Here is a 27,286-nt window from a genome sequence, read left to right as displayed (position 1 = left end):
ATTCTTTTTTATAGCTGAGTAATATCCCATTGTGTGTATATATATATATATATATATATATATATATATATATATATATACACATGCACCACATGTTCTTTATAGATGGCCAACAGGCACATGAAAAGATGCTCAGCATCGCTAATTATTAGAGAAAAGCAAGTCAAAACCACAATGAGGTATCACCTCACACTGGTCAGAATGCCATCATCAAAAAGTCTACAAATAATAAATGCTGCAGAGGGTATGGAGAAAAGCAAACCCTCCTACACTGTTGGTGGGACTGTAAATTGGTGCAGCCACTATGAAAAATCAGTATGGAGGTTCCTTAAAAAAGTAAAAACAGAGCTATTATATGATCTAGCAATTCCACTCTGGGCATATACCCAGAAAAGCTGAAAACTCGATTCAAAAAGATACATGCACCCCAATGTTCATAGCAGCGCTATTTACAATAGCCAAGACATGAAAGCAACCTAAGTGTCCATCAACTGATGAATGGATAGAGAAGATCTGTTCTTCATTCTTGATATTGGTGATTTTTGAGTTATCATTTTTCATGATCAATCTGCATATTTATCATTTTTGTGATTTTGATAGATTTATCATTTTGATGGATTTGTTGACTTCCTCAGTTGAACAACGTATGTTACTCTAGTTCATTGATGACTACTCTTTGCAACTTTTGTTGTGTCTGATTAACTATCTTTTAACTAGATTCTTGAGATGGAATCTCATGTAATTAATTTAATATTTCTTCATTATAACAAATGAATTTAAGGCTAAAATTTTTCCTGTAAATTATACTGTGTTAGCTGTATTTGGAGATTGTAGGTATGTCTTATCCTTATTAATGTGAAGCTAAAATCTGTTATAATTTCTCCATGATTTCTTGCGTTATTTATAAATGACTTAATTTCCAAGCAGTTGGAGGTTTTTTATTTATCTTTTTATTGTTAGTAAACAATGAAATACTACTGTGGAGAGATTATAGTCTATATAATTTTAGTTCTTTTTTCATTTGTTAAGACTTGTTTTATGATTCTGAATATGGACAATTTTGGTGAATGTGCACAAAAACTGAATTTTTACTCATCTGTTATTGGGTGCATGTTATATATGTAAATTAGACCAGGTTTGTTAATTGTGTTGTTTGGATTTTTAAATTATTACTGGCTTCTATTTGTATTTGTTCCAGGTAGTATTGAGGAGTGTTAAAATATCCCACTATGATTATAGATCTGACTACCTCTTTTTCTCTCTCTTTTTTTTAATTGGGGTATAGTTGTTTACAATGTTGTTAGTTTCTGCTGCACAGTGAAGTGAAGTAGAGGGATACTTCTCTTTTTAATGCTAACAATTTATATGTTTTGAAGCTAAATTGTTGGATGCATACAGATTTGGAATTGTTATATATATTTATTTATTCCTTTATCAGTATGAAATATCCCCTTTCTCTTTAGTAATGTATCTTGTTTTAAAATATACATTGTTGATATTTATATAGCTATACCAGCTTTCTTTGGTTAGTTTTTGCATGGTGTGTATTTTTCTATTTTTTTACTGTCAATTTCTCTATGTTCTTTTTTGTAAACATATACTTTAAAAAATTAGTCTGACAATCTTGGTCTTGTACTTGGTATATTTACATTTAATATAGTTTACTGATATATCTGGGTTTATATCTACTATCTTAATGTTTTTTATTTCACTCTAATTTTTATATTTCTTTTTAATTTCCCTTGCTTTCGATTTAAACTTTTGATTATCCTATTTTCTCTATGTGAAGTTAATATGTATTTTTTCCCTTTTGTTTGAGGGTTTAACTTAGAGGTTTCAACATAGAAGCTTCACTTATTTCAGTCTAAAACAGTATTTCTTTTGTCACTTCTTTGATAATGACAGTAACTTAACGTTTATCTCCATTTACCATCCCTCTTGCCTTTTGCATAATTGATACCATGTGTTTTATTTCTAGATTCACTTTAAACTCCATAATGTATTGCTAATATAGTTTATAATCTCAATATTCAGTTTATATTAATATATTTTTACCATTATATGTTTATTCTTTCTTCTGATCCTTATCTCTTTCTGTAATTCTGTTTGGATTCATTTTCTTCTTCCTAAGAATATTTTTTATTCTTTATTTTACTGTAGGTTTATTGGGATGAATTCTCTCAGGCTTTGTTTGTTGTTATTTCACTTTTTAGAAAACTTCTTATTTTGAAATAATTGTATATTTGCAGCAAGTTGCAAAAATAGTACAGAGAGGTTCTGTGTTCCCTTCACCCAGTTTTCTCCAATTATAATATCTTATATAACTATAGTACAATATTAACCAAGAGATCAACATTGTACTACTCACAGTTTCAGATTTCACTCACTTTACATGTACTCATTTGTGTGTGTGTGTGTGTGTGTGTTTGTAGTTGAGTCTGCCCTAAATAATGCAATTTTATCATATGTGGACACTCATGTAAACACCACTACAATCAAAATAAGAAACTGTTCTATTATTTCAGAGATCTTTTTTGTGCTGTACCTTTGTAGTTACACTCACTCTCCTCCCTCCCTGTCCCATTACTAACCCATGGAAATTTTCTGCATATAGATCTTGTACATATGTTGTTAGAATTATATCCATGCATCTCATTTTTTGGTGCTATTATAGATGATATTGTGTTTTTAAATTTAAATTTCATTTGTTTATTTCTGGTACATAGTAAAGCAATTGACAGCAATTGTCCTGTATCCTGAAACCTTACTAAAATTGCTTATTAGTTTTAGGAGGTTGTTTTTGTCAGTTCTTTGGAATTTTCTACATAGACAATCATGTCTTCTATGAACATAGACATTTTTATTTCTTTTTTCCCAATCTATATATCATTTATTTCTTTTTAATTTTCATATTACATTAGCTACGTCATCTAATACAATGTTGAATAGGAGTGATGAGAGGGGACATCATTCCCTTGTTTCTGATCTTAGGGGACAAGCACGTATTCTCACCATTAAGTGTGATGTTGAAGCATTTTTGTAGCTATTCTTTTTTTTTGCTGTACGCGGGCCTTTCACTGTTGTGGCCTCTCCTGTTGCGGAGCACAGGCTCCGGAAGCACAGACTCAGCAGCAATGGCTCACGAGCCTAGTCGCTCCGTGGCATGTGGGATCTTCCCGGACCGGGGCACAAACCCGTGTCCCCTGCATCGGCAGGTGGACTCTCAACCACTGCGCCACCAGGGAAGCCCCTGTAGCTATTCTTTATCAAGTTGAAGAAGTTCCTCTTTATTCCTAGTTTATTGAGAGTTTTTGTTATTGAGCAAGGGCTCGTGTGCCCACGGCGCAGAAAGCCAAACTCTGACAGTGGTTGTTTGAAGCCAAGTTAGGGCTTATTTGTAGGGCGGCAAGCAAGGAAGTGGGAGACGTGTCTCAGATTTACTCCAACTTGGTCTTTGAATTAGAGTTTTTTTAATAAGGGGGAAGAACATAGAGGCTGGATTAATCATCATCTCGTGACATTTCTTAATCTTTGTTTCAGGAGAAAGGATGTCTCTAGTTTATGATTCTCAGGCCACGTGGTCCATGGCTCAGGGGTCTGTTAGCTTATCTTGCCCTGGAGAAACAACCTGAGTTTGTACGTTAATGATGATATCTATAGTAGCAATTTTAGTACATTAATGATGTCATCAACAATAGCAATTTTAGTCATTTGACTCTGGTTGATTAGTTTTCAGTTAGCACCAAATTGATGTCAGAGGGGACAAGAAAGGGAATAATGTTTTTGATGGAGAGGTTAATCATAAACTCAGTAAGGGAACTCAGATTTAGCAAGAGTTGGTTTCATTTTTGTTATGAATGAGCGCTGGATTTTTTCAAATGTTTTTCCTGCATCTATTGACAATATCCTTCTTCTTTCGACTGGTGGTATAATTCATTACATTAATTGATTTTCAAATACTGAACTAGCCTTGCATACCTAGAATAAATCACGTTGAGTTGTAGTGTAGAATTATTTTTATACAGTTTAAAAATTTTATTTGTTAATATTTTGTTGAAGATTTTTGCAGGTATGCTCATGAGAATCATTGGTCTATTGTTTTCCTTTCTTGTGATGTCTTTGTCTGGCTTTGGTATTAGGCTAATGTTAGCCTCATAGCATGAGTTAGAAAGTGTTGCCTCTGCTTCTATTTTCTGGAAGAGATTATAGATAATTGGTATTTTCTTTTCCTTAAATGTTTAGTGGAGTTCACTGATGAACCCATCTGGGCCTGTTGCTTTCTTTTATTTTTTTAAAGGTTATTAATTCATTCAGTTTCTTTAATAGGTATAGTCCTACCGTGTGACTGAACCACACAGATTCCATTTTGTTAGCTCCATCTTAGGCCTGAAGTCCTAATTCTTCCTCTTTCTGTGGGACTGAGCTTTAGCCTACTCACAAGGAATATGCCCAAACCAGATAAGTCCCCAATCAACTTCTACCCTTATGCCCTTATGAAAACTAGAAGAATGCCTTTTGCTGATACAGATGCTTAATGGTCATGAGGCCCCCGGGGTGGGGGGAAACCCGTGTTCCTGTTGGTACGGACATGCTTCTCACTTGGTAGGCAGATTCTATTCTTACCTTTGGCCCTTTTATATCTCTAGGCACCCCTTTCATCCTCTTGGAGTGCAGCTGCAAATGCCTCTGAATCATTGTCCACCCAGTCCTGCCTTTGTGTAAGATAACTACAGTAAACTTCATAATTACACTTTCTGGAGATGCCTGCTTCATTTTTTGGTCCTAAAGTTCCCTCTCAGTTCAAAGGATATTATTCAATATCTCCACCTCCCAACACCTATTCAGATTATCTACTTTTCTTTGTGTGAGTTTTAGTAGTTTGTGTCTTTCAAGGACTCAGGCCATTTCTTATAGGTTATAAAACTTGTGGACATAGAATTTTTCATAGTATTCCTTAATGATCCTTTTAATATTCATGGGAGTAGCATGATGATCCTCCTTTGTTTCTGACATTGGTAATTTGTGTTTTCTCTCTTTTGCTCTTGATTAGCCTGGCTAGAGGTTTATCAATTTTATTAATCTTTTTAAAGAACAATATTTTGGTTTTGTTGATTTTCTCTATTTTTTACTTTTTTTACTTTTGCTCTAATTTTTTACTCTTTCCTTTATTCTTCTTGCTTTAATATTAAATTGCTCTTCTTTCTCTAGTTTCCCAAAGTGTAATATTAGATTATTGGTTTTAAAACTCTTTTTTTTTAAGTTTTATTTTAAATTGAGGTATAGTTGATTTACAGCATATTATGTTGTGTTAGTTTCAGGTGTACAGCAAAGTGGTTCAGTTATATATATATATATACACACACACATATATTCATCCTTTTTCAGATTCTTTTCCCATATAGGTTATTACACAATATTGAGTATAGTTCCTTGTGCTATACAGTAGGTACTTGTTGATTATCTATTTTGTGTATACTAGTATGTATATGTTAATCCCAAATTCTTAATTTATCCCCGCACCACCACCTTTCCCCTTTGGTAACCATGTGTTTGTTTTATTTTCTCAAATATTCACTTTGGTGCTATAAATTTTCCTCTTAGCCCTGCTTTCACTGTGTCCTGTAAATTTTGAGTAGTTCTGCTTTCATTTAGTTAAAATATATAAAAAAATCTTCTTGAGATGTCTTCTTTGAACCATGCTTTATTTAGATATGTATCTCTAAATGTGTGGGGATTTCCCAGCTATCTTTCTGTATTTGATTTCTAGTTCAGTTCCATCATATTTTGAAAACACACTTTATGTAATTCCTACTTTTAGAATTTGTTAAGGTGTGTTTTATTCCAGAATGTGTTTGTCTTAGTGAATATTTCATGTGAGCCTAAACAGAATATAATTTTGCTGTTTTTATTTGGAGTAATATATAAATGTCAATTACATCAAGTTGATTGATGCTGCTATTCTGGTCACCTGTATTCTGACTTTCTGCCTCGGTGTTAGAGTCTCCAGCTATATTAATAAATTCTTCTCTTCATACTTGCATTTCTATCAGTTTTTTTCATGTATTTTAATGTCTGTTTTTAATTAATTAATTTATTTTTGCTGTGTTGGGTCTTTGTTTCTGTGCGAGGGCTTTCTCCAGTTATGGCAAGCGGGGGCCACTCTTCATCGTGGTGCACGGGCCTCTCACTATGGCAGCCTCTCTTGTTGCGGAGCACAGGCTCCAGACGTGCAGGCTCAGTAGTTGTGGCTCACGGGCCTAGTTGCTCCGCGGCATGTGGGATCCTCCCAGACCAGGGCTCCAACCCGTGTCCCCTGCATTAGCAGGCAGATTCTCAACCACTGCGCCACCAGGGAAGCCCTTAATGTCTGTTGTTACGTGCATATACATTAAGATGTTACATCTTCTTGGAGAATTGACCTTTTTATCATTATTTTATGCCCATCCTTATCCCTGATAATATTTATTGTTCTGATGTCTGCTTTGTCTTAAGTTAATATAGCTACTTCAGCTTTCTTTTGATTAGTGTTAGCATCATATGTATATCTTTCTCCTTTCACATATAAGTGAAAACATGCAGTATTTGTCTTTCTCTGACTTCACTAAATATAGTACCCTCCAGGTCCATCCATGTTGTCACAAATGACAAAATTTCATTCTTTCTGTGGCTGAGTAATATTCCATTGTATATATCTCCCACATCTTTATTTACTCATCCGTTGTTGGACACTTAGGTTGCTTCCGTATCTTGGCTGTTGTAAGTAATGTTGTTATGAACCTTGAGGTGTGTGTATTTTTTGAATTAGTGTTTTCATTTTCTTTGGATAAATATCACAGAGTGGAACACTGTCAGTATTTTTAAGAGTTTTTGTTTCAATAACCCATAGTTATTTTTCTTATCTACTTTGAAAATCTCTATCTTTTAATTTGTCAACAAAGACATTTACATGTAATTGTTGAATAGTTGAATTAATATCTACCATATTTGTAACTGTTTTCTAAACATTGCACTTATTCTTTAAATCTTTTCTTCCCCCTTTTCTACTTTTTCTGGTTTTAATTGGGCATTTTGTATGATTTTGTTTTCTCTCTTCTCCTAGCATATCAGTTATACTTCTTTAGAAAGTTTGTAGTGGTTTTTCAATATGCATTTACAATGAATGTAAGTCTGCTTTCCAATACCATACACTAAGGACACTAACAGGTTGTAAGTGAAGGGATGGAAAAAGATATGTCAAGAAAATGGAAACCAAAAAAGAGCAAGGGTAGCTATACCTGTATCAGCAAAATATACTTTAAGTCCAACACTAACAAAAGACAAATAGTTCATTATATAATGATAAAGGGGTCAATTTATCAAGAGGATATAACAGTTGTAAACATATACATATTAAATATTGGAGCAGTTAAGTATATTAAGCAATTGTTAACAGATATGAAGGGAAAAATAGCAATTCAATAATAGTAGGGGACTTCAGTACCTACTTTTTTAGCAATGAGTAAATCATTCAGACAGAAGATCATTGCAGAAATAATGGACCTGAATGACACTTTAGACTAAATGGATCTAACAGACATACACAGAACATTCCACCCAACAGGAGCAGAATATACATTCTTCTCAAGTGCACATGGAACATACATACTTTAGGAGAGATCACATGATACATCACAAAACATGTCTTAGCATTTAAGAAGATTGAAATCATACCAAATATCTCCTGACCACAACAGTATGAAACTAAAAATCAATAACAAGAGGAAAGCTGGAAAATTCACAAATATGTGGAGATTAAACAACATGATCTTGAACAGCCAATGGGTTGAAGAAGAAATCAATAGAGAAATCAAGAAATATCTTGAAACAAATGAAATTGGAAACATAATATATCAAAACTTATGAAAGTCTGCAAAAGCAGTTCTAAGAGGGAAGTTTGTAGTGATAAATGCCTACATTACAAAATGAGACAGACCTTAATAATTTCACTTTACACTTCAAGGAACTAGAAATAGAAGAACTTGCCTTGTTCTTGATCTTAGAGGGAAAGCATTCATTCTTTCACCATTAAGTATAATGTTTCTGTAGGCTTTTTGTAGCTGATCTTTATGAAGTTGAGAGAATACTCTCTAATACTATTTTTGATAGCTTTTATCATGAGTGCATGTTGAATTTTGTCAAATGCTATTTCTGCATCAATTGATATGATCATATTTTCTGTTTTAGCCTGTTACTATGGTGAATTACATTGACCGATTTCCAAATATTGCGCTAGCCTTGCATTCCTGGAATAAGCTTCTCTTGGTCTTTTTATATATTGCTGAATTCTATTTGCTAATCTTTTGTTAAGGATTTTTACATCAGTATTCATGAGGAGTATTGGTGCATACTTTTTTCCCCCTTCCAGCTTTATTGAGTTAAAATGACAAGTAAAAGTTATATATTTTTAGGGTGTACACTTTGTGGGTTTCTTTATTGTATTGTCTTTATCTGATTTCACTGTCAGGTAATCCTATCTTTATAGAATGAATTGGGAAGTTTTCCCTCTTGTATTTTCTGGAAGAGATTGTTAGAATTGGTGATATTTTTTCTTTAAATATTTGATAGAATTCTCTTGTGAAACCATATGGACCTGAAGATTTCTTTTCTGGAAATTTTTAAATTACTAATTAAATTTTCTTACTAGTTATAGAACTATTCAATCTACTTCAGATTTGGGGAATTGCTCTAATTTGTGCTTTTTTTTTGTTTGTTTGTTTTTTGTTTGCTTTTTTTTTGCGGTATGTGGGCCTCTCACTGTTGTGGCCTCTCCCATTGTGGAGCACAGGCTCCTGACGCGCAGGCTCAGTGGCCATGGCTCACGGGCGCAGCTGCTCCACGGCATGTGGGATCTTCCCGGACCAGGGCACGAACCCGTGTCCCCTGCATCAGCAGGCGGACTCTCAACCACTGCGCCACCAGGGAAGCCCTCTAATTTGTGCTTTTCATAAAAAGCAGTTCATTTCATAAGTTCATTTCATAAGTTGAAAAAAGCAGTTCATTTCATAAGTTGAAATGAAATGAAAAAGCATAAAAAGCAGTTCATTTCATAAGTTGAAATGAAAAAGCAGTTCATTTCATTTCATTTCATAAAAATCAGTTCATTTCATAAGTTGTCAGAATTACTTGTGTAAAATTGTTACTGTCATATTTAAGTTTGCATGATCTGTAGTGATATTCCTTTTTAATTCCTAATATTGCTAAATGGTCTTCCCTTTTTTTTTTCTTGTCAGTTTTGCTGGAGATTTTTCAGTTTTATTGAACTTTTCAAGGAAACTGCTTTTTGTTTCATTGATTATTTCCATTGCTTTACTGTTTTCAATTTCATTAATTTCTGCTTTTTATTATTTTTTTTTTTGTCTACTTGGTTTAGATTTATTTTGCTCTTATTTCTCTAGGTTCTTGAGAGTGGGAACTTAGACATAGATTCGAAACTTTTCCTTTTTTCTAATATAAGTATTTAGTGCTATAAATTCCCTTTTGGCATTGCTTTAGGAAAAGTTTCAAATCAATGTCTAAGCTCCCACATATTTTGATTTATTGTATTTCCAGTGTCATTCAGTTCAGTGCATTTTTTGAATTCCCTTGTGATGACTTCTTAGGCCCATGGATTAGAAGTGTGTTGCTTAATTCTAAGTATTTGGAGATTTTTTTCCTATTATCTTTCTTTTATTGATTTCTAGTTTGATTCCATTGTGTTTAGAGAACACATTGTATATGATCTGAATTATTTTAAATTTGCTGAGGTTTTTTAGCCCAGGATATCATCTATCTTAGTATATGTTTTATGGCTGCTAGGAAAGAATGCCTATTTTGTTGTTGTTTAGCAGATTATTCTATAAATGTTGATTAGTTTCTGTTGGCTGATGGTTGTGTTGAGTTCTTCTGTATCCTTACTGATTTGCTAGAGACAGGTGTTGAAATCTACTAGCATCATGGAGTCTCTCTTTTTTTCTTTTCAGTTTTATCAGTTTTTGCTTCATGTATTTTGCAGCCTGTTGTTTGGTGCATGCACATTTGGGATTGCTCTGTCTTCTTGGTGGACTGACCTTTTATCTTTACATAATGTCCTTCTCTGTCTCTGGTTATCTGAACTCTTTTTTATCTGAACTCTTTTTTTAATCTGATATTAATATAACCTCTTCTGCTTTCTTTTGATTAATGTTTGCATGATATATCTTGTCATTCTTGTTACTTTCAGCTTTTCCATGTCAATATAATTGAAGTAAGTTTCTTGTAGACAGTGTATAGTTTGGTTATGTTTTTTCAATTCACTCTGTCAATCTGTGTATTTTAATTGGTGTTTACATTTTCTGTAATTATTGATATCTCAGGACTTAAGATCTCATTTTATTTTTTGTTGTCTGCTTGATCTCTCTGTTTTTAACCTACTTGGTATTTTTTTTCTTGCCATCCTGTTTTTACTTGAACATTTTTTTAGAATTTCATTTTGATTTATCTTTATTATTTAGTGTCTTTTTGTATCACTTCACTTCTTTAGAGGTTGCTGTAGACATTTCATTATATATAAACAATTTACCACAGTCTTTTGCTATTGCATTTTCCCAGTTTGAATGAAGTATAAAGACCTTTTCTTTTTTATTTCCCTCATTTATAATAAATTTTCCTCTCTCTATATTTAGAACCAAATCAGACTGTGTTATAATTTTTCCTTCAACTGTCAAACATAATTTAGGAAATTATGAGAAGGAAAATATATTGTATTTACCCATAGTTTTACTTTTTGTTGTTTTTTATTCACACTTGATATTCAAATATTCCTATTTTAAAAAAAATTATTCCTTTTTGTTTAGTAAACTCCCTTTAACCATTCTCTTAGAGTTGATCTTTTAGTGACAAATTCTTGGCTTTCCTTCATCTAATAAAAGCAGAAATGTATTTGGCATGTATAGAATTCTGGGTTGACAGTTCTTTTCTTTAAGCCCTTGAGTAATGTTCTACTTCCTTTTGGTCCCCTGTTTTCTGATGAGAAATCTGCTATCATCGGAATTTTTCCCCTGTAGTTAAAGTGTTGTTGCTCTCTTGCCACGTTCAAGATTTTTTTCTTTTCATTTTTAGTTTTCAGATATGTGGTTGTGATCTGTCTTGGTTTTATTTCTTTGGGTTTATCCTTTTCAGTTTTTTCAGCTTCTTGAATCCTTTGTTTTGCCTTTTACCAATTTGGGAAGTTTTTAGACATTATTTTTTTGACTCCTTTTTCAGTCCCATCCTTTTCCTTCTGGGACCCTGATAACATGATGGTTATCACATGTTTTGTTTTTGTCCCACAGGCTTCTGAGTCTCTGATTTTTTTTTTTTTACATCTGTTTTCTGTCTGTTTTACAGATTGGATAATTTATATTGCTTTATATTTGAGTTTACTGCCTCTTCTGTTTCCTCCATTATGCTATTCAGTTTATCCGTAGGTTTTAAAATTTTCTTTATTGTACTTTTTAGTAGTAAAATTTGCATTTGATTCTTCTTTTTATCTTCTGTTTCTTTGCTGAGACTTTCTGGTTTTTGTTTTTTTTTTCATTTTATTCATAATTGCTTGTTCCATTTTATGATAGCTTCTTTTAAATGTTTTTCAGTGAATTTTAACATCTGTATCATCTTGATATTGGTATCTATTTTTTAATTCAAACTGTGATTTTTCTATTTCTTGGTATGAGTGATTTTTTAATACAAACTGAACACTTTCAGTATAATGTTATGGCACCCTAGGTCTTATTTAAACCTCCTGTTTTGGGTGGGTTGTTTTGACCTTGCTCTGGCAACAGAAGGGCAGATGACCTCTTGTTGCTAACTGGTGGGAATAGAAGTTCAGGTTCCCTATTTGGCCTTCAACTAACACCTGAGGTTGGGAGAGGCATCTTACTGGGGTGGGGTTATGGCTCCCCATCATACTTCTACTTTTATCACCCTGACCAGAAGACCTGTGATTCATTCCTGCTCCCCACGTGGCCTCCACTAATTCAGTTCTCCCATTCAGAAGTTGAAATATTCTATGAATTTAAATGATGATAGAAAATGTTATTTCTTTCACTGTAGGAGAATGAAAATAAGCTTCTCAGAATTGCATTTGCCAAAAATCATTGTTATTCCCTATGCAAATGCAGATTTGACTTATTTTTAAAATTTGACTTACATTTGTTAGTTTTTCAACTAATTATGGGCAATAAAATTCAGTGAATTTTTTACTGTCTGGTTAATTAGAGCCCATTAAGACAATGAATGAAATTTAACTAAAATGTCACTACCTATTTAATTTTATCTCTTGTATTATAATTCAGCTAGATATAGGTTGTCTAAAATTATCAGATTCTTTTTCATAAAGAAAATTTAATTCCTTATTTTTGCTTTTTATATGATTTGAGTTTTTCCACTAAAACTCCTAAATATCAGCCTTTGACTTAAGATGTTGAGGGAATCTTAGGGTAGCTATCTGTCCCTTTCCCTAGCTGTTGTTGTGCTTCACCTTATCATCATTATTATAACCATCATTAGCTGTTTGGGGGGTACTACATAGCTTTATCCCTACTACTAACTTAGTAATTTAGGTTCTTATCCTAAAACTTGAAGAGTAAGTAAGCAGCAGTCATTCAGCCACAGAACTACATTTCTTAAAATGTAGTTCATGAATTGTCTGTATCAGAATCATCTAGAGAAGTGCTTCCTAAACTTTCATGTGTGTGTGACTCACCTGGGGGTTCTTCATAAAATTCAAATTCTAATTCTGGGATTGGGCCTGAGATTCTGAATTTCTACTAAGCTTCCAGGTAACATCCATGCTGCTGGTCTATGGACTTCATTTTGAATAGCAAAATATTTGTTAAAATATCAGTCATATGTTCCATCCCAAGTCCAAGGAGTCACAGTTTGTGTGACTGGAATCTGGGATATGCATTTTAATGAGATATTTATCTATACTAAAATTTTAAGGTTGTTGTTATAATTTAGTAGTTCTTAACTGTGGTTATGTATCAGAACCACCCAGAAAGAGTTTTAAAACAGTATTCCTAGATATTACTCCAGAACTATTGAATCGTCATCTCTGGTTTGTATTTTTAATATGCAGAATCATATACCTGATTCTGAGTATAACCAGGTTATAAAGAATGATTATAAATATTATAGAAGGGACTGGTGCCAGAGTCATCATGCCCGGTACTAGAAGTTTCACCTGGAATCCAGACAAAAAATAAGATTAAAATTGAACTATGTTAGAACTTAGTGGGGGGGAAGGTTTCAAAACTGAAATCTTCCACTAAATTTTATACAGCATAATTTTTGTAATTTTAAGCCATTTTCCTTTTTACAGTATATTTTTGGCTTGTGTATTGACAGTGTTTCTCAAAATAGGATTTATAGTCTTGGGGTTGTGAATTATCCACAGTAATTTATAATCAGACTAATGGAAATATTCTGAATGATTTGAATAAACCCTCTTATGCAAAAATACTGCCATACAATTTCAATATGTGAAGTTATATTTGCATTTATGGTTGTGTTGGTACCAAGTAGTATTATTTTAATTGTTATGGGTTAATAAAAAATCAAAGTGGACTATGCACATGTATTATGTATTCATACCAAATGATTATAAAATTATGTGATGGTATACTATGGAACAGAATTCAAAGGTATTCAAGTAGAGGCAAGTGGTGAAAGAGAGACACAGAGTAAGTATAGACATAAAAGAACCTGTGGAGTCAGAATCATATCCATATTGTGAGATTGTTTTATTTTTGTAAAAAAAAATTCATATGTCATGTAAATTAATTGTCATTTGAATTCTAGTTTTATTTGTATTTAATTTGTTTTTTGTTTTATGTATATATGAGTCATAAGTATGAGGAATTTCTTATTTTTATATATAAGTTAAAGAAGTTATAAAAGTAAGTCAAAGTGAGGATCAGCAAAAATTTTTTTAAAGATCTGTATATTATTCAAGCTTGAGAAACATGTATTTTGTTTATTTAATATGCTTATGTAAAAAATATATCAAATTACAGAGTCCTTTGGCCCAATTCAAATACTGTACAGTTTTCTACCTTAGCTTTCCTTGATTTCCCTTGAATTAATCCCTCCCTCCTTTGAACTCTTTATAGCAATTAACACATTTTACTTTTATTTTTCTTGTCAACTTGTCTTATCTCTCCTGTTAGATGTTATATTTTTTTAAGGAAAAAGATTAGGTATGTTGTAATCAAGGACAGTACTTTTTATAAAGAATTATTCAGTGAAGCTTGAATAAATGGATGAATGGAAGGAAGACAATGTGTTAGATGATTTACTACGAAAGAATGAGTGAATATGGATATAGGAACAATATTATTTTTCCAAGGCCCACATATAATAGAAAATCCTTCATCTTGCAGGTGGTGGTGGTAGAAATACATTATAAATGAAAATGTAGCTATTAAGTACAGTAAATTAAGTTCTATAAGGATATTGATTAGTCACTTATGGTTATCAAACACACAGCACAAGTTTAATGATGCCCTCTCCTTCACCTATGTCAATCATCTTAAGTAAATCACATTACTTTTTTTTTTAATTTTAAGAGTTAATTTGAGCGAAAATCAATTTGAATTGGGCAGTGCCAACAGAGGTGGTTAAGAGTGCTCCACAGATAGCTAGGGGCAAGACTTTTATAGATAAGACATGAAAGCAAAGCAAAGGATTATGGGATTGGCTATAGCTTAAGTAGTTGCTTTATTTAGGAAAGCATAGCTGGCTTTTTCGAGTGGTTGTCCTTAGGTTTCAGTTTCTTTTTTTTCCTTGCAGTTTTATTGCGATAAAATGGACATACGGCACTGTGTAACTTTAAGGTATACAGCATAATGACTTGACTTACATACATCATGAAGTGATTATGACAATAAGAAGAGTGAACATCCATAATTTCATATAGATACTAAATAAAAGAAAAAGTATAATTGACCTACGACCCAATGTTATTTCCAGGTGCACAACATAGTGATTTGATATTTCTATATATAATGATCACCACGATAAGTTTAGGTATCATCTGTCACCATACAGAGATATTACATTGTTGACTCTATTTACCATGCTATACATTTCATCCCTATGACTCATATGTTTTGTAACTAGAAGTTTGTACCTCTTAATTTTCTTCACCTATTTCACTCATCCTCCCATCTTCCTCCCCTCTGGCAACCACCTGTTTGTTCTCTGTATCTATAACTCTGTTTCTGTTTTGTTATGTTCATTTGTTTTGTTTTTTAGATACCACATATAAGTGAAATCATATAATAGTTGTATTTCTGTCTGACTTATTTCACTTAGCAAAAGTCCATCCATGTTGTCACAAATGGCAAGATTTCATCCATTTTGTAGCTGAGTAATATTCCATTGTACATGTATATACCACATGTTCTCTATCCATTCATCTACTGATGGGCACTTACATTGCTCCTGTATCTTGGCTATTGTCAGTAATGCTGCAGTGAACACAGGGGTGCATATATCTTTTCAAATTAGTGTTTTTATTGTTTTATTGTTCTACTTTTCAAACTGGGTTCAGATTAATTCTGGGAATCTCTTACTTGTTTAACCATGACCCATCAGTTGGACTTTGGACATAAGATGAAACCCTTTTGTCATAAAGGGTCTAGTTTCTTATCAATAAGAATGAGGAATACAGTAGTGTTGGTCCAAGGAATATTTATATTTCTGTTTGGATCTTCATGTATTCCACTGTTCTTGTACTTACTGTAAAGTCTGTCTATATTGGAATTTTGCTGCTTGCTTCAGGTCTCATTACTGAAACCTGGCAGTTCTTAGACTTTTCTTCTTAACCTTATAAATGACCATGTAATATTTAAGTTTGCTCCTTTTCTATCTGAACTCCTGTATTTGTGTCTACTTTAATGGGATTGGTGTTTTTTCTACTCTCCCAGTATTCAGAAAGGGTGATCATAGATCCTTTTTAAAATGAGCTTCCTCTTTCTACATGGATTGAATTGAAAATTGATTGTTCATTGCCTAGAAACATGACTATCAAGTTATTTTCTGTGGAACATTATTGAGTATCTCTTGGCAACAGCAATTCTAGACTTTAGGTTTTAATCAAAATTGTCCAATGTCATATATGTTATACTTTAATTAGATTGTCAATTGACTCTGTAAATGTGTATGTAATAACAAGGCTTCTAGTTTTTTGGATTGTAGTGTGCAAGGTGCCTTCAACAGAATACTTTTGAATAGATAAAGTTTGGTGTAGAGAAAGTCAATGAACCAGATTGAAAATATAAATTTGACATACTGCATGTTCACTCTTATATAAAGAGGTACAAGATGGAATCCTTTTTGGAATTTACCATTCATTTTCCTTTTTTTTTTTCCATAGTTGTGTGTCTGCTTGGTGTCAGAATTCTGTTTTGCTCTGCTAACAATTTACCAGCTCCTTTTCTAAATAAACTCTAGGAAATATTATGATTTAGTAACAAGTTCGGATAAGGAATAACTGTGAACTTATCCCCCCATGTCTTTTTAAGAGTGGTTAGGGAGCCTAAGTAGGCCCAACTAGAAAAAGTGATGATGCTGTGGATAGAAGACTCTGATAAATTCCCAAATTTCATATATAGGAGTCATGGTTGCTTTGGCTGTGGAACAGTTTCCCAGAATTGGTCAGAAAGCCCATTGTGAGGATGAAGGCAGAACAAAAGAATAAGGGAATAGTATAATGGATCTCTGACCTTATAAGTTTTCGTTATACTACTTAGATGCCAAACATCAGAATAAAAAGTAAATAATTCATCACCTCATGTAGACAAAGCTACAGACTCTCTGACCTCTGAAATTTATGTTTCATATATACCTAATTTTTATTTCAAGTGAAAAAAAGCAAACAGTGTAGCATTGTAGAAATATGGCAGTTTTTCAACCAAACAGGAATGGATTTGAATCCCAGTTTTGCCACTTATTAGCTGTCAGTCCTAGGCAAGTAAAAGCAAATATTTTTGTGAAACAGAAATATATATATGTCTTGAAGTGCTATTTTCAGTTAGAAATAATATATATCAGTGCCCATGTTAGATACTTAATAGTGGTTGTTTTATCATTATTATTTTTAATGACATACTATTGTTATTTATCCTATAAACTCTAACTAATAACTAAGGGCTACTGAGTATATGGTAAATTTTATTGTTTATATAGGTATCGCTATGTTATAAGCATAAGGAAAATATAATGCTGACCAGATATAAAATTTAGATATTTTAATTGTAATTTTCTTTCTTTCAGAATTACTTACTGTCATCTACCTTTCCAGAGTAAATGGCTCTATGTTGGAACAGAAAGAGGAAATACACATATTGTAAATATTGAATCTTTCATTCTTTCTGGATATGTTATCATGTGGAACAAGGCAATTGAACTGTAAGTTTGAACTTGAATACCACTTTATTTGGATTAAATATATCTTATGGTTATGCAGTATATATATCAAATTGCAGAGTTATTTGAAACATCAATGGCTAATTTATGATGAATTTGAGTGAAAAGTTCATCTAAAATAATTTAAAACTCGAAAGGCTTTTAAAAATATATATTGTAGTATTAACATATGCTAATTTTAGACTTTCCAAATACTGTAAATAATTAAGGGTTATTATGTATACAAAATTTGATGACAAAATATTAAAGCTTATTCTAAAACTTATACATGAAAATCATCTCATTTCTTTATAGTCAACCTTAGTATAGCCACTTCCAGTGGGAGTGGCAAGTGGATTATGACCACATTTAGCTTTATGTAAAAATAATTATGATCAGTTCACATATTTTTAAATGCTGGTAGCTTATTCTTCACTTGCCTCATTAACATATTGTTCTGAGTTCCAAGAAGAATCAGTTCATCAGTATCTTTCATGTTGTGATGTATACAGCTCTTTGGGTATGTGGCTGATGGCAATTACCACTTTCATTTGGCACTGATATTTACGTTTCTACACATGTGAAATGTGAAATCCCTCGAATGTGAAATTTCATGGAATTCCAAGCCATCTTTTGTAGCATATACAGAGACAATTTTCCTGGTCAATGTGTTAATTGGAAAAACAATTTTTCTTTAATAAATGTTTGTGCTCTGTACATATTACGTCCTTAATAAGGTACGTTTGACTTGAGGTTGGCTCATTCTCTCACGTATATATACATTCTAAATTGCATAATTAGTTTTCTCTAAAACTCTGATTAAAACAGCCTATTTTCGTGAAACTTGACTGTGGTCTTTAAAATAAATCTACTATTCCCTATTCCCAATGTTTCAATGTTCATGTATATTACTTGATAGGGAAGGTTGTTACTAGTTATATTCTTATTAAAATATTCCTCTCATATTATGTCCTAATGAGTTTTTTTAATTAATGATAATTCTTCCTCATTAGATTAAGAACTGCTCCAGGGCAGAATCCTTTGTTCATTGCTCTTTTTTCCTTCATATTTGGCTTATTTTGGTGCTTTCCACAGAGTGGCTACTAAATAACTAATGACAGTGAAAATTAGTATGATAAATAGATACAAGTGCTGTTGACTTACAGCTTTCATTTATAATTATAATTGGTGTGAGCTATTTTGCTCATATATATTTTAATATTCTATGTGTATATTTTTAAAAACACTTGTCCGGTAGACAATTATGTGTCTCCCAAAAAGTTATCTATTTTTTCAGCTATTTGGGAAAGGCTTTTCCCCCTATAATCTTAGTTCTATAAAAGCACTAAATAGGGCTGAACTTAATATTTGTTTTCATAATATTGTTTTGGGATATTGATAAAGTAAACTTGAGAGATCAAACATAGAGATTTTATATAAATTTAATATTAGTACAGATAGTAATAGGTGTATCATTTGTGGTCAATTCAATGCTGATAAAGTAATTAAGAAGAGTTTTTTATCTAAACAGATCAAATATTTCACCACATTTGCAATGTTGTTTCTATATTCATTTACTTAACAAATCCTTTTCATAGTTCAGATTAATACGACCTGAACTATGACTTACACCCTATATGTATTTACATAGTCCATACTTTATGATTTCAGAACTAATGAAAATTTTAAAATGTATATTATAAAGGAGGGTAAAATTAGGAGAAATTAAAGAAATAAAATAAGGCATTTTATTTTTTCATAATATTTTCTTATGCATGTGATTCTGAATAGAATCTCACATTTATATAAATCCGGTGTTTTATAGAGTTGTATGTGCCTCTGAAAATGACTTTGAAATATCCTCAAGAAATCATTAGTAGCCACCTTATCTCCTGACTGTTTCTTGCTTTATTTACACCAGATTTCCAGAAGTCTTTTCCATGAAATTATAGTCCCACTGTGATAGATATAATTTTAAATGCTAACTTCCAGTCTCCCTGAGCAGTCAGTCTTTTAATTGCTCTCTACCTCTTGAGATACATTAGAAAATGCATGCCACTTATTAATATGTGTTAAGGGTATGGGATAATAATAAAATACATATTTAATTAAGAAGAATCATTTTATAATTAGAAATTTAAACAAATTTTAATAGTACATGTTTTAAGTGTGAGAAATGCAGAATTATCTTTGAGCTATATGAGATTATTTCTATTTTAAGTTCTTACTTGAAATACTTTTCATTCAATGTTTGTTATTTTTTTAGCTTGTTTGTGTTTTTAGTGAAGTCTCCTAATTGTAATTGTAGGCAGTTCCCATAATTATAAATAGCTTGTGTTCTCATAATGTGTATATTGGTTATTTGGAAACTGGAAGCCATTTTTGTGATGTTTGTAGAAACGGTAATGTTTGTAGAATACCTTATAAAATAGTAGTATAGAACAAAAATGACATTAAAAAATTTTATATGGGAAAATATGTTCCAGGTTATAGCACAGAAATAGCTGTATCTGAAGGACAGCCCTAGCTTTAAAAGAAAAAAAAATAACCAGTTTTTTCTACATGTGATTAAAAATTTGAGCATGAAATTTAGAACTAAATCATAGATGTAAGGCATACAGACTTCAAATATATTTATTGAGCACTATGATATACTAGCTCCTGGAAACAAGTATAAACTGAGAAGACATAGTTTCTCTCCTCTCGGGATTCCAGTGTAATAAAGGTGAGATTAAGTAAAAAGGCAATTACAATATATTGGAAATATAAAGTGAAAATTCTATAAAAAGGATACCTAATATAGACATGAAGTCTCAGAGAAGTATCTGTGAAGGAAGCTACATCCATGAGATCTGAAGGATGAGTTTCAGTTAGGTGAGTGGAGAACTGGAGGAGAGGGCTTCCAGGAAGAGGGAACAGAAGTTTTAAAGGATAGAATGTGAGAGTTTTTGTTCCATGCACAGAAATTTTAAGTAGTTTAGTTGGTTGGAAAGGCTGGGGGAAAGGATGGCAAGAGATAAGGTTGAGAAGATAATAAAAATATATAGTATGAAAGGCTTGTAAGCCAGTTTGAGCATTTAGACTTTATCTAAGGTCGGGAGCTAGATTTTGAAGAGTTTTAAGCAAAGAATTGACTTGACCAAATTTGCATTTAGGAAGTCCACTCTGAATGCAGGTATGGAGAAATCATTGAAAAGAGAAAAGACTGTATTCTTGGTAAAAATTAGGGTGGATTTAGGAGTGAAGATAAGCTGACATATTAAACAAATAGTTAGAAGATAGAAGAGGCAATACTTGGGTATTGTGGGAAGATGTAAGAATAATATATTAAGAATTAAGAGTGACCCAAAGCGTTTGACCTGAGTAACTGTGTTGATAAGGGTGCCATTTAGTGAAAGAATGCAGGAGATGGAGTAGGTTGGGAGTAAAATAATGAGTTCAATTTTAGGTAGGTTGAGTTGTATGTGTTTTTAAGTTATTCAAATGGAATTGGTATGGGAGAATGGTAGGATGTAGGATATATGAATCTGAACCTAATGAGATCAGAATTTACATGGTCATTGAAATTATAAGAATATTTGAGATTGTGCATGAAAAGTGTATATAAATGAGGTAGCAAACTTGTAGACAGTGAACCAATTCTGACTCACAGATATGTTTTGTTTGCCCATCAGAGTATTTAAATATATTCGGAATTATTAGTTTCCAATATTTAAGAACCGGTAGAGTAGAGATAAAAATTTGGATTTCCATCTTTTCATGAAAAAATTCCTGATGAAACAATCCCAGTCCAGTATTCTTGCATGGAAGTCAGTAATCAACAGGAACTGACAACTTTCGTTTTGTAGGTGGGTAATGTGCTATCCAGTTTGGCACAGTTCTTATTCAGCCTGTTGAACTCATTTGCAGTACCTGCCTGGCTCCTGTGGGCTCTTGAATTCATGACCATATATAATATGGGAATACACTGCAGTCTAGGACAGAATACAAAGGAATACCAGTATTTAAGATAAGGGAAGAGTAAGTCCACAAAGAAAACTATCGAGAAGCCATTCTGGTGAATGGGAGGGAGAGAAATAAATAGGGATATTAGAAAAATTGTTTAGATGACTATCCCATGAAGTTAATTTCATTGATAATTCTATCTAAAGTAATTTTTATGGGATTTATAGAATCCAGGGTACACAGTTGCTTTTTAAAGTCAATTTCTAATGGCCGTAAATTTTGCAAGTAATGCTTGGTAGTTTTTGGAAATTTAATATTAGGGAAAAAGTCAGAAAAAATATCAAAATGTTAACAGTCATATCTAGGCAGTGAAATAATATGAGAGATTTTTTCTCTTAAATTTTGTTATCTTCTGAGTTTCAGGGTTTTTTTTTTACAATTAAAAAGAAGTCTCTTCTATAGTCTGAAAAAGTTATTACAAATACCTGAAGATTAATTGTAGATTTTTTTCCTGAACTTGAGTGTTTTATAGAGTCATAAGCTAAATGGAAGAGTCTTTCATATGGTCTAAGTAGTGTTTCTCAACGTGTATTTCAGTGATTCCCTCAATAGAGGATCAATGAAAAAGGATTCTATGGACCAAAATTTTGGAAAATATTGAAGATTTGCAATGGTGATTTGCATATTATGGCTCTAAGAAGTTCTGTAAAAGAACTTTAATATTATTAAATAAAAATATTTAATTTTAATTCAAGGTTTCCCAAACTTTTTTTTTTTTGATATGGGGCAGTCTTTATGTGAAACACCTTATATATATTCACTAGTTTATCATGGTGTACACTTTGGGTATTTGTTGTTCCAATCAAACCCAAAAGACAGATAGGGTTTTTGGTTTGTTGGATACTATTAGTTACCAAAAGATAATTGAAAAACATTGTCTTTTATCAGAGGCATTTATACTGTAATAAAGCACTGCATTTATATGTGAATAATATATTACATATAAACATAAAAGAAATGCAAAAAACCCTGTAAACGTTTTATGAAGCCTTTTCTTCCTGCACATATCCCAGAATGCAAATAGTAACTCTAATTTCTAATTATTCCAATGATTTACAACAATCATAATACATACTATTTATTGAGTACTATGTTTTGGCATTATGTTAGATGCTATATGTATATTTTAACCCTCACAGTTATTCAGTAGGTACACTGCTATCATCTCCATTTTTTTTTTTTTTTGTGGTATGAGGGCCTCTCACTGTTGTGGCCTCTCCCGTTGTGGAGCACAGGCTCTGGACGCACAGGCTCAGTGGTCATGGCTCACAGGCCCAGCCGCTCTGCAGCATGTGGGATCCTCCCGGACCAGGGCACGAACCCGTGTCCCCTGCATCAGCAGGCAGACTCTCAACCACTGCGCCACCAGGGAAGCCCTATCATCTCCATTTTTAAGTGAGAAAATTTAGGATAAAGCCACTAACAAAATATCTAAAAAAGATGTATTTTTCTGAGTTACTCTGGTGAGTCAGTATCTAGGGAACCTGGAGTTACTTAATTTGTCACTTTTGTCTGAGTCCAAAGAATTTCTAAAATTTAAATCTTCATTATTTTTTTGTGCAGAATATTTGATGATTTTCATGTGTGCTTAAGAAATAAATTATAAATATGTCAATATACTTATACTAGGGTTAATCTGGCACAATTAGGTCATTGAAGAAAGGATTTGGAAAAAAAGAGCAATAATAAATCTATGTCATATCCGTTCATGTCATATTTAACCATGACATATTCATACTCAACGGTGACATCAGTTAAAGTAGGAAATATAAAAGAAACATGCCAGATATTAGAATAGAATAAATTTAAAGTCAGATTAACAGAGCAAAGATCCCTTTAACAATACGCTGTTACACTATTATTGATTACCCTAGTTAACCAGATAAATGAGACAGAACCAGTGAACTAGGTTTCCCTAGTTGCTCAGTTTTCTGTAAGATGGCTATCACTAGAAAGGGTCTATTTGTAAATAAAAGGAGCCACTGTACTTTCCTTTAGGAGCAAAATCAGAGATTTCATGTCAAAGGAAATTTTAAATTTGGTATGTAATTTGCAGTTTGGTTGAAACAGGTTTGCAGCATTAGCCTTGTGGCTGTATAAGTAAAACTTCATTGTCAAATTTTCAGAGAACCAGATCTGGCAACAAACATATAAGCATATAAGATAATAAAGAATCCCATTGTTATGTGGATCTATGTCCTTAAACCTGATTTTTAAAAATAGACCTACTTTAATAGAGTTAGTAGGAGAAAAAAAAGTAGTCTTAAAGAAAAACAACCAAAGACTCAAATCAGTCTAAGCTAAACTCTAGAATATTGGGAGTGTATTCCAGTATAATCTTAATTTCTTTGTTTCAGTCTCTAACGGTAAGGTGTTTTAATGTTTTTTTTTTTAATTACTCTTTTGAATTGATTTAACAGATCCACAAAGACTCATCCAGGTCCAGTTGTACATTTAAGTGATAGCCCAAGAGATGAAGGGAAAGTGAGTATTACAATACCACTATTCTTGAATTTATTTTCCTTATTCTTGAATAAAGGTGTTTCTTATTATTATTTTATACCTAACATCTAGCACAGTGCATTCAGTGTAATCTAAAATTAAAATATGTTGAATGAATGAATGAGCAAATAAATGAATGAACATATTATTTACACTAATAATGGTCCCAAATTGAGTCTAGTTTCACCTAAAGTTGATATTTAATTCTAGAATTTTGAGGAAGGCATGTAACACATAGAACAACTTTAATTTTCAAATATTCAATGCCTGAAGTTAAAAATATTGTCAATATCATTAATCATTGGCCCCTGATATTCAGTAATGGTAATGATAAACAACCAATATTAAATAATCATAAATTAGCTAATCTTAATTTTGTAAATAGGTAATAATATAGAAAATGTTCTAAGATTACAGAAATAATCCTTATTAATTTTGATTATTCATAATTTTCCTTTAATTATGAGAAACAAAGTTGATAATGTGAAAATCTCTAGAGTGTCACTTTCATTATAAATATCTCTTCAAGTATATAATTTTTGCTAAGTACTATATAAAACACCTAAATAAATTATTTAGTATAGGTTTGGTTCTTTATTTTTAAATGATAGAAACTGAATTAGCCTAATAAATATTGAACCTGAAAGACAAGTCCCCTGATGGTGAGAGAAAGAACATTGAATTTCTTCAAACTGATTTATAAATACAGTGTAATTCCAATCAGATGTCATTAGAATTTACTTTTTTAATTGAAGTATAGTTGATTTACATTATTATATTACTTTCAGGTGTACAACATAGTGATTAAGTACGTTTACAGATTATACTCCATTCAAAGTTATTGAAAGATAATGGCTCTAATTCCCTGTGCTATACAATATATCCCTGTTGCTTATCTATTTTATACATAGCAGTTTGTATCTCTTAATCCCATACCCCTAACTTGCCCCTCTGCCCTTCCCGCTCCCATCTGGTAATCACTAGTTTATTCTCTATATCTGTGCATCTGTTTCTGTTTTGCTATACACACTCATTTGTATTATTTTTTAGATTCCAAATATAAGTGATATATATTTTTGCGTTTGTTTGAATAATTTCACTAAGCATAATATTCTGTAGGTCCATCCATGTTGCTGAAAATGGCAGGATTTCATTCCTTTCTATGGCTGAATAATATTTCATTGTGCGTATATGTATATATACCACATCGTTTTTATCTGTTCATCTGTTCATGGGCACTTGGGTTGCTTCCATATCTTAGCTATTGTAAATAACGCTGCTATGAAGATTGGGGTACATGTATTTTTTTGAGTTAGTGTTTTCATTTTCTTAAGATATATACCCAGGAGTGGAATTGCTGGATGATATGGTTGTTCTATTTTTAGTTTTTTGAGAAACCTCCTTACTGTTTTCCATAGTGGCTACGCCAATTTACATTCCCACCAACAATGTACAAGAGTTCCATTTTTTCCATATCCTCTCCAACATTTGTTATTTATGGACTTTTTTTTAATAACTTTTTAAAAAATTTATTTAATTTACTATTTATTTATTTTTGGCTGCTTTGGGTCTTCATTGCTGCGCGCGGGCTTTCTCTAGTCGCGGTGAACAGGGGCTACTCTTGATTGCCGTGCATGGGCTTCTCATTGTGGTGACTTCTCTTGTTGCGGGGCACAGGCTCTAGGCGATGGACTTCAATAGTTGTGGCTCATGGGCTCACTAGTTGTGGCTCATGGGCTCTGTAGTTGTGGCTCATGGGCTCTAGAGCCCAGGCTCAGTAGTTGTGGCACACGGGCTTAGTTGCTCTGCTGCATGTAGGATTTTCCTGGACCAGGGCTCGAACCCGCATCCCCTGCATTGGCAGGCAGATTCTTAACCACTGTGCCACCAGGGAAGCCCTATTTATGGACTTTTTTTTTTTTTTTTGCGGTATACGGGCCTCTCACTGTTGTGGCCTCTCCTGTTGCGGAGCACAGGCTCCAGACACGCAGGCCTAGTGGCCATGGCTCACGGGCCTAGCCGCTCCGCGGCATGTGGGATCTTCCCGGACCGGGGCATGAACCCGTGTCCCCTGCATCGGCAGGCAGACTCTCAACCACTGCGCCACCAGGGAAGCCCTTTTTATGGACTTTTTGATGACAGCCATTCTCACAGGTATGAGATGATATCTCATTGTGGTTATGATTTGCATTTCTCTGATAATTAGCAATGTCGATCATAATTAGCAATGTCATATGCCTGTTGGCCATCTGTAAGTCTTCTTTGGAAAAATGTCTATTCAGGTCTTCTACCCATTTTTTAATCACATTGTTTGTTTTTAAATATTGAGTTGTATGAGCTGTTTATATATTTTGAATATCAGCCTCTTGTCAGCCATATCATTTACAAATATTTTCTCCCATACTATAGGTTGTCTTTTCATTTTGTCAGTGGTTTCCTTAGCTGTTCAAAAACTTTTAAATTTAATTAGGCCCCATTTTTTTATTTTTGCTTTGCTTCTTTTGCCTTAGGAGGCAGATCCAAAAAATATTGCTACAATTTATGTCAAGAGTGTTCTGCCTATGTTTTCTTCCAGGAGTTTTATGGTTTCAGGACTTATATTTAGGTCTTTAATCCATTTTGAGTTTATTTTTGTATATGCTGTGAGGAAATGTTCTAATCTCACTGTTCTATATGTAGCTCTCCAGTTTTCCCAGAACCACTTGTTGAAGAGACTGTCTTTTCTCCATTTTATATTTTTACCTTCTTTGCCATAGATTAATTGACCATAGGTACAAGGGTTTACTTCTGGAATCTCTATTCTTTTTCATTGATGTATGTGTCTTGTTTTGTGACAGTACCATACTTTTTCATTACTGTAACATTGTAGTACAGTCTGAAGTCTTGGAGCATGATAACCTCCAGTTTTGTTCTTTTTTCTCAAGATTGCTTTGGCAATTTAGCATCTTTTGTGATTCTATATGAATTTTATGAATTTGTTCTAGTTCTGTGAAAAATATCTTGGGTATTTTGATAGGGATTGCATTAAATCTGTATATTGCTTTGGGTGTATAGACATTTTAACATAATTAATTTTTCCAATTCGAGAGCACAGGATATCAGTTTCTTTGTATCATTCTCAGTTTCCTTTATCAATGTTTTAAATTTTTCAGAGTGTAGATATTTTATCTCTTTGATTGTTTATTTCTAGGTATTCTTTTTGATGAGATTTTAAATCGGATTGTGTTTTTACTTTCTCTTTCTGATAGTTCATTGTTATTGTATAGAAAAGCAATAGATTTCTATATATTAATCTTGTATCCTGCAATTTTGTTAAATTTGTTTATTCTAACAG

At 32.6% G+C, this 27,286-nt stretch overlaps 1 protein-coding gene across 4 annotated transcripts in view; it reads left to right on the top strand.

Annotated features, from left to right (window-relative positions):
* Positions 1 to 27,286, top strand: part of STXBP5L (syntaxin binding protein 5L) — a 371,562-nt gene that overhangs the window by 109,414 nt on the left and 234,862 nt on the right. For all 4 annotated transcript variants that reach the window (XM_067738756.1, XM_067738754.1, XM_067738755.1 and 1 more), the window contains exons 6-7: positions 17,314 to 17,448; positions 23,871 to 23,934. In XM_067738756.1, coding sequence (XP_067594857.1) covers positions 17,314 to 17,448; positions 23,871 to 23,934 — 199 coding nt within the window. The remainder of the gene's footprint in view (positions 1 to 17,313; positions 17,449 to 23,870; positions 23,935 to 27,286) is intronic.

The sequence above is a fragment of the Pseudorca crassidens genome, chromosome 5, assembly GCF_039906515.1.
Source record: "Pseudorca crassidens isolate mPseCra1 chromosome 5, mPseCra1.hap1, whole genome shotgun sequence".
Taxonomy (NCBI): domain Eukaryota; kingdom Metazoa; phylum Chordata; class Mammalia; order Artiodactyla; family Delphinidae; genus Pseudorca; species Pseudorca crassidens.
This window is presented reverse-complemented; position numbering and strand designations above follow the sequence as displayed.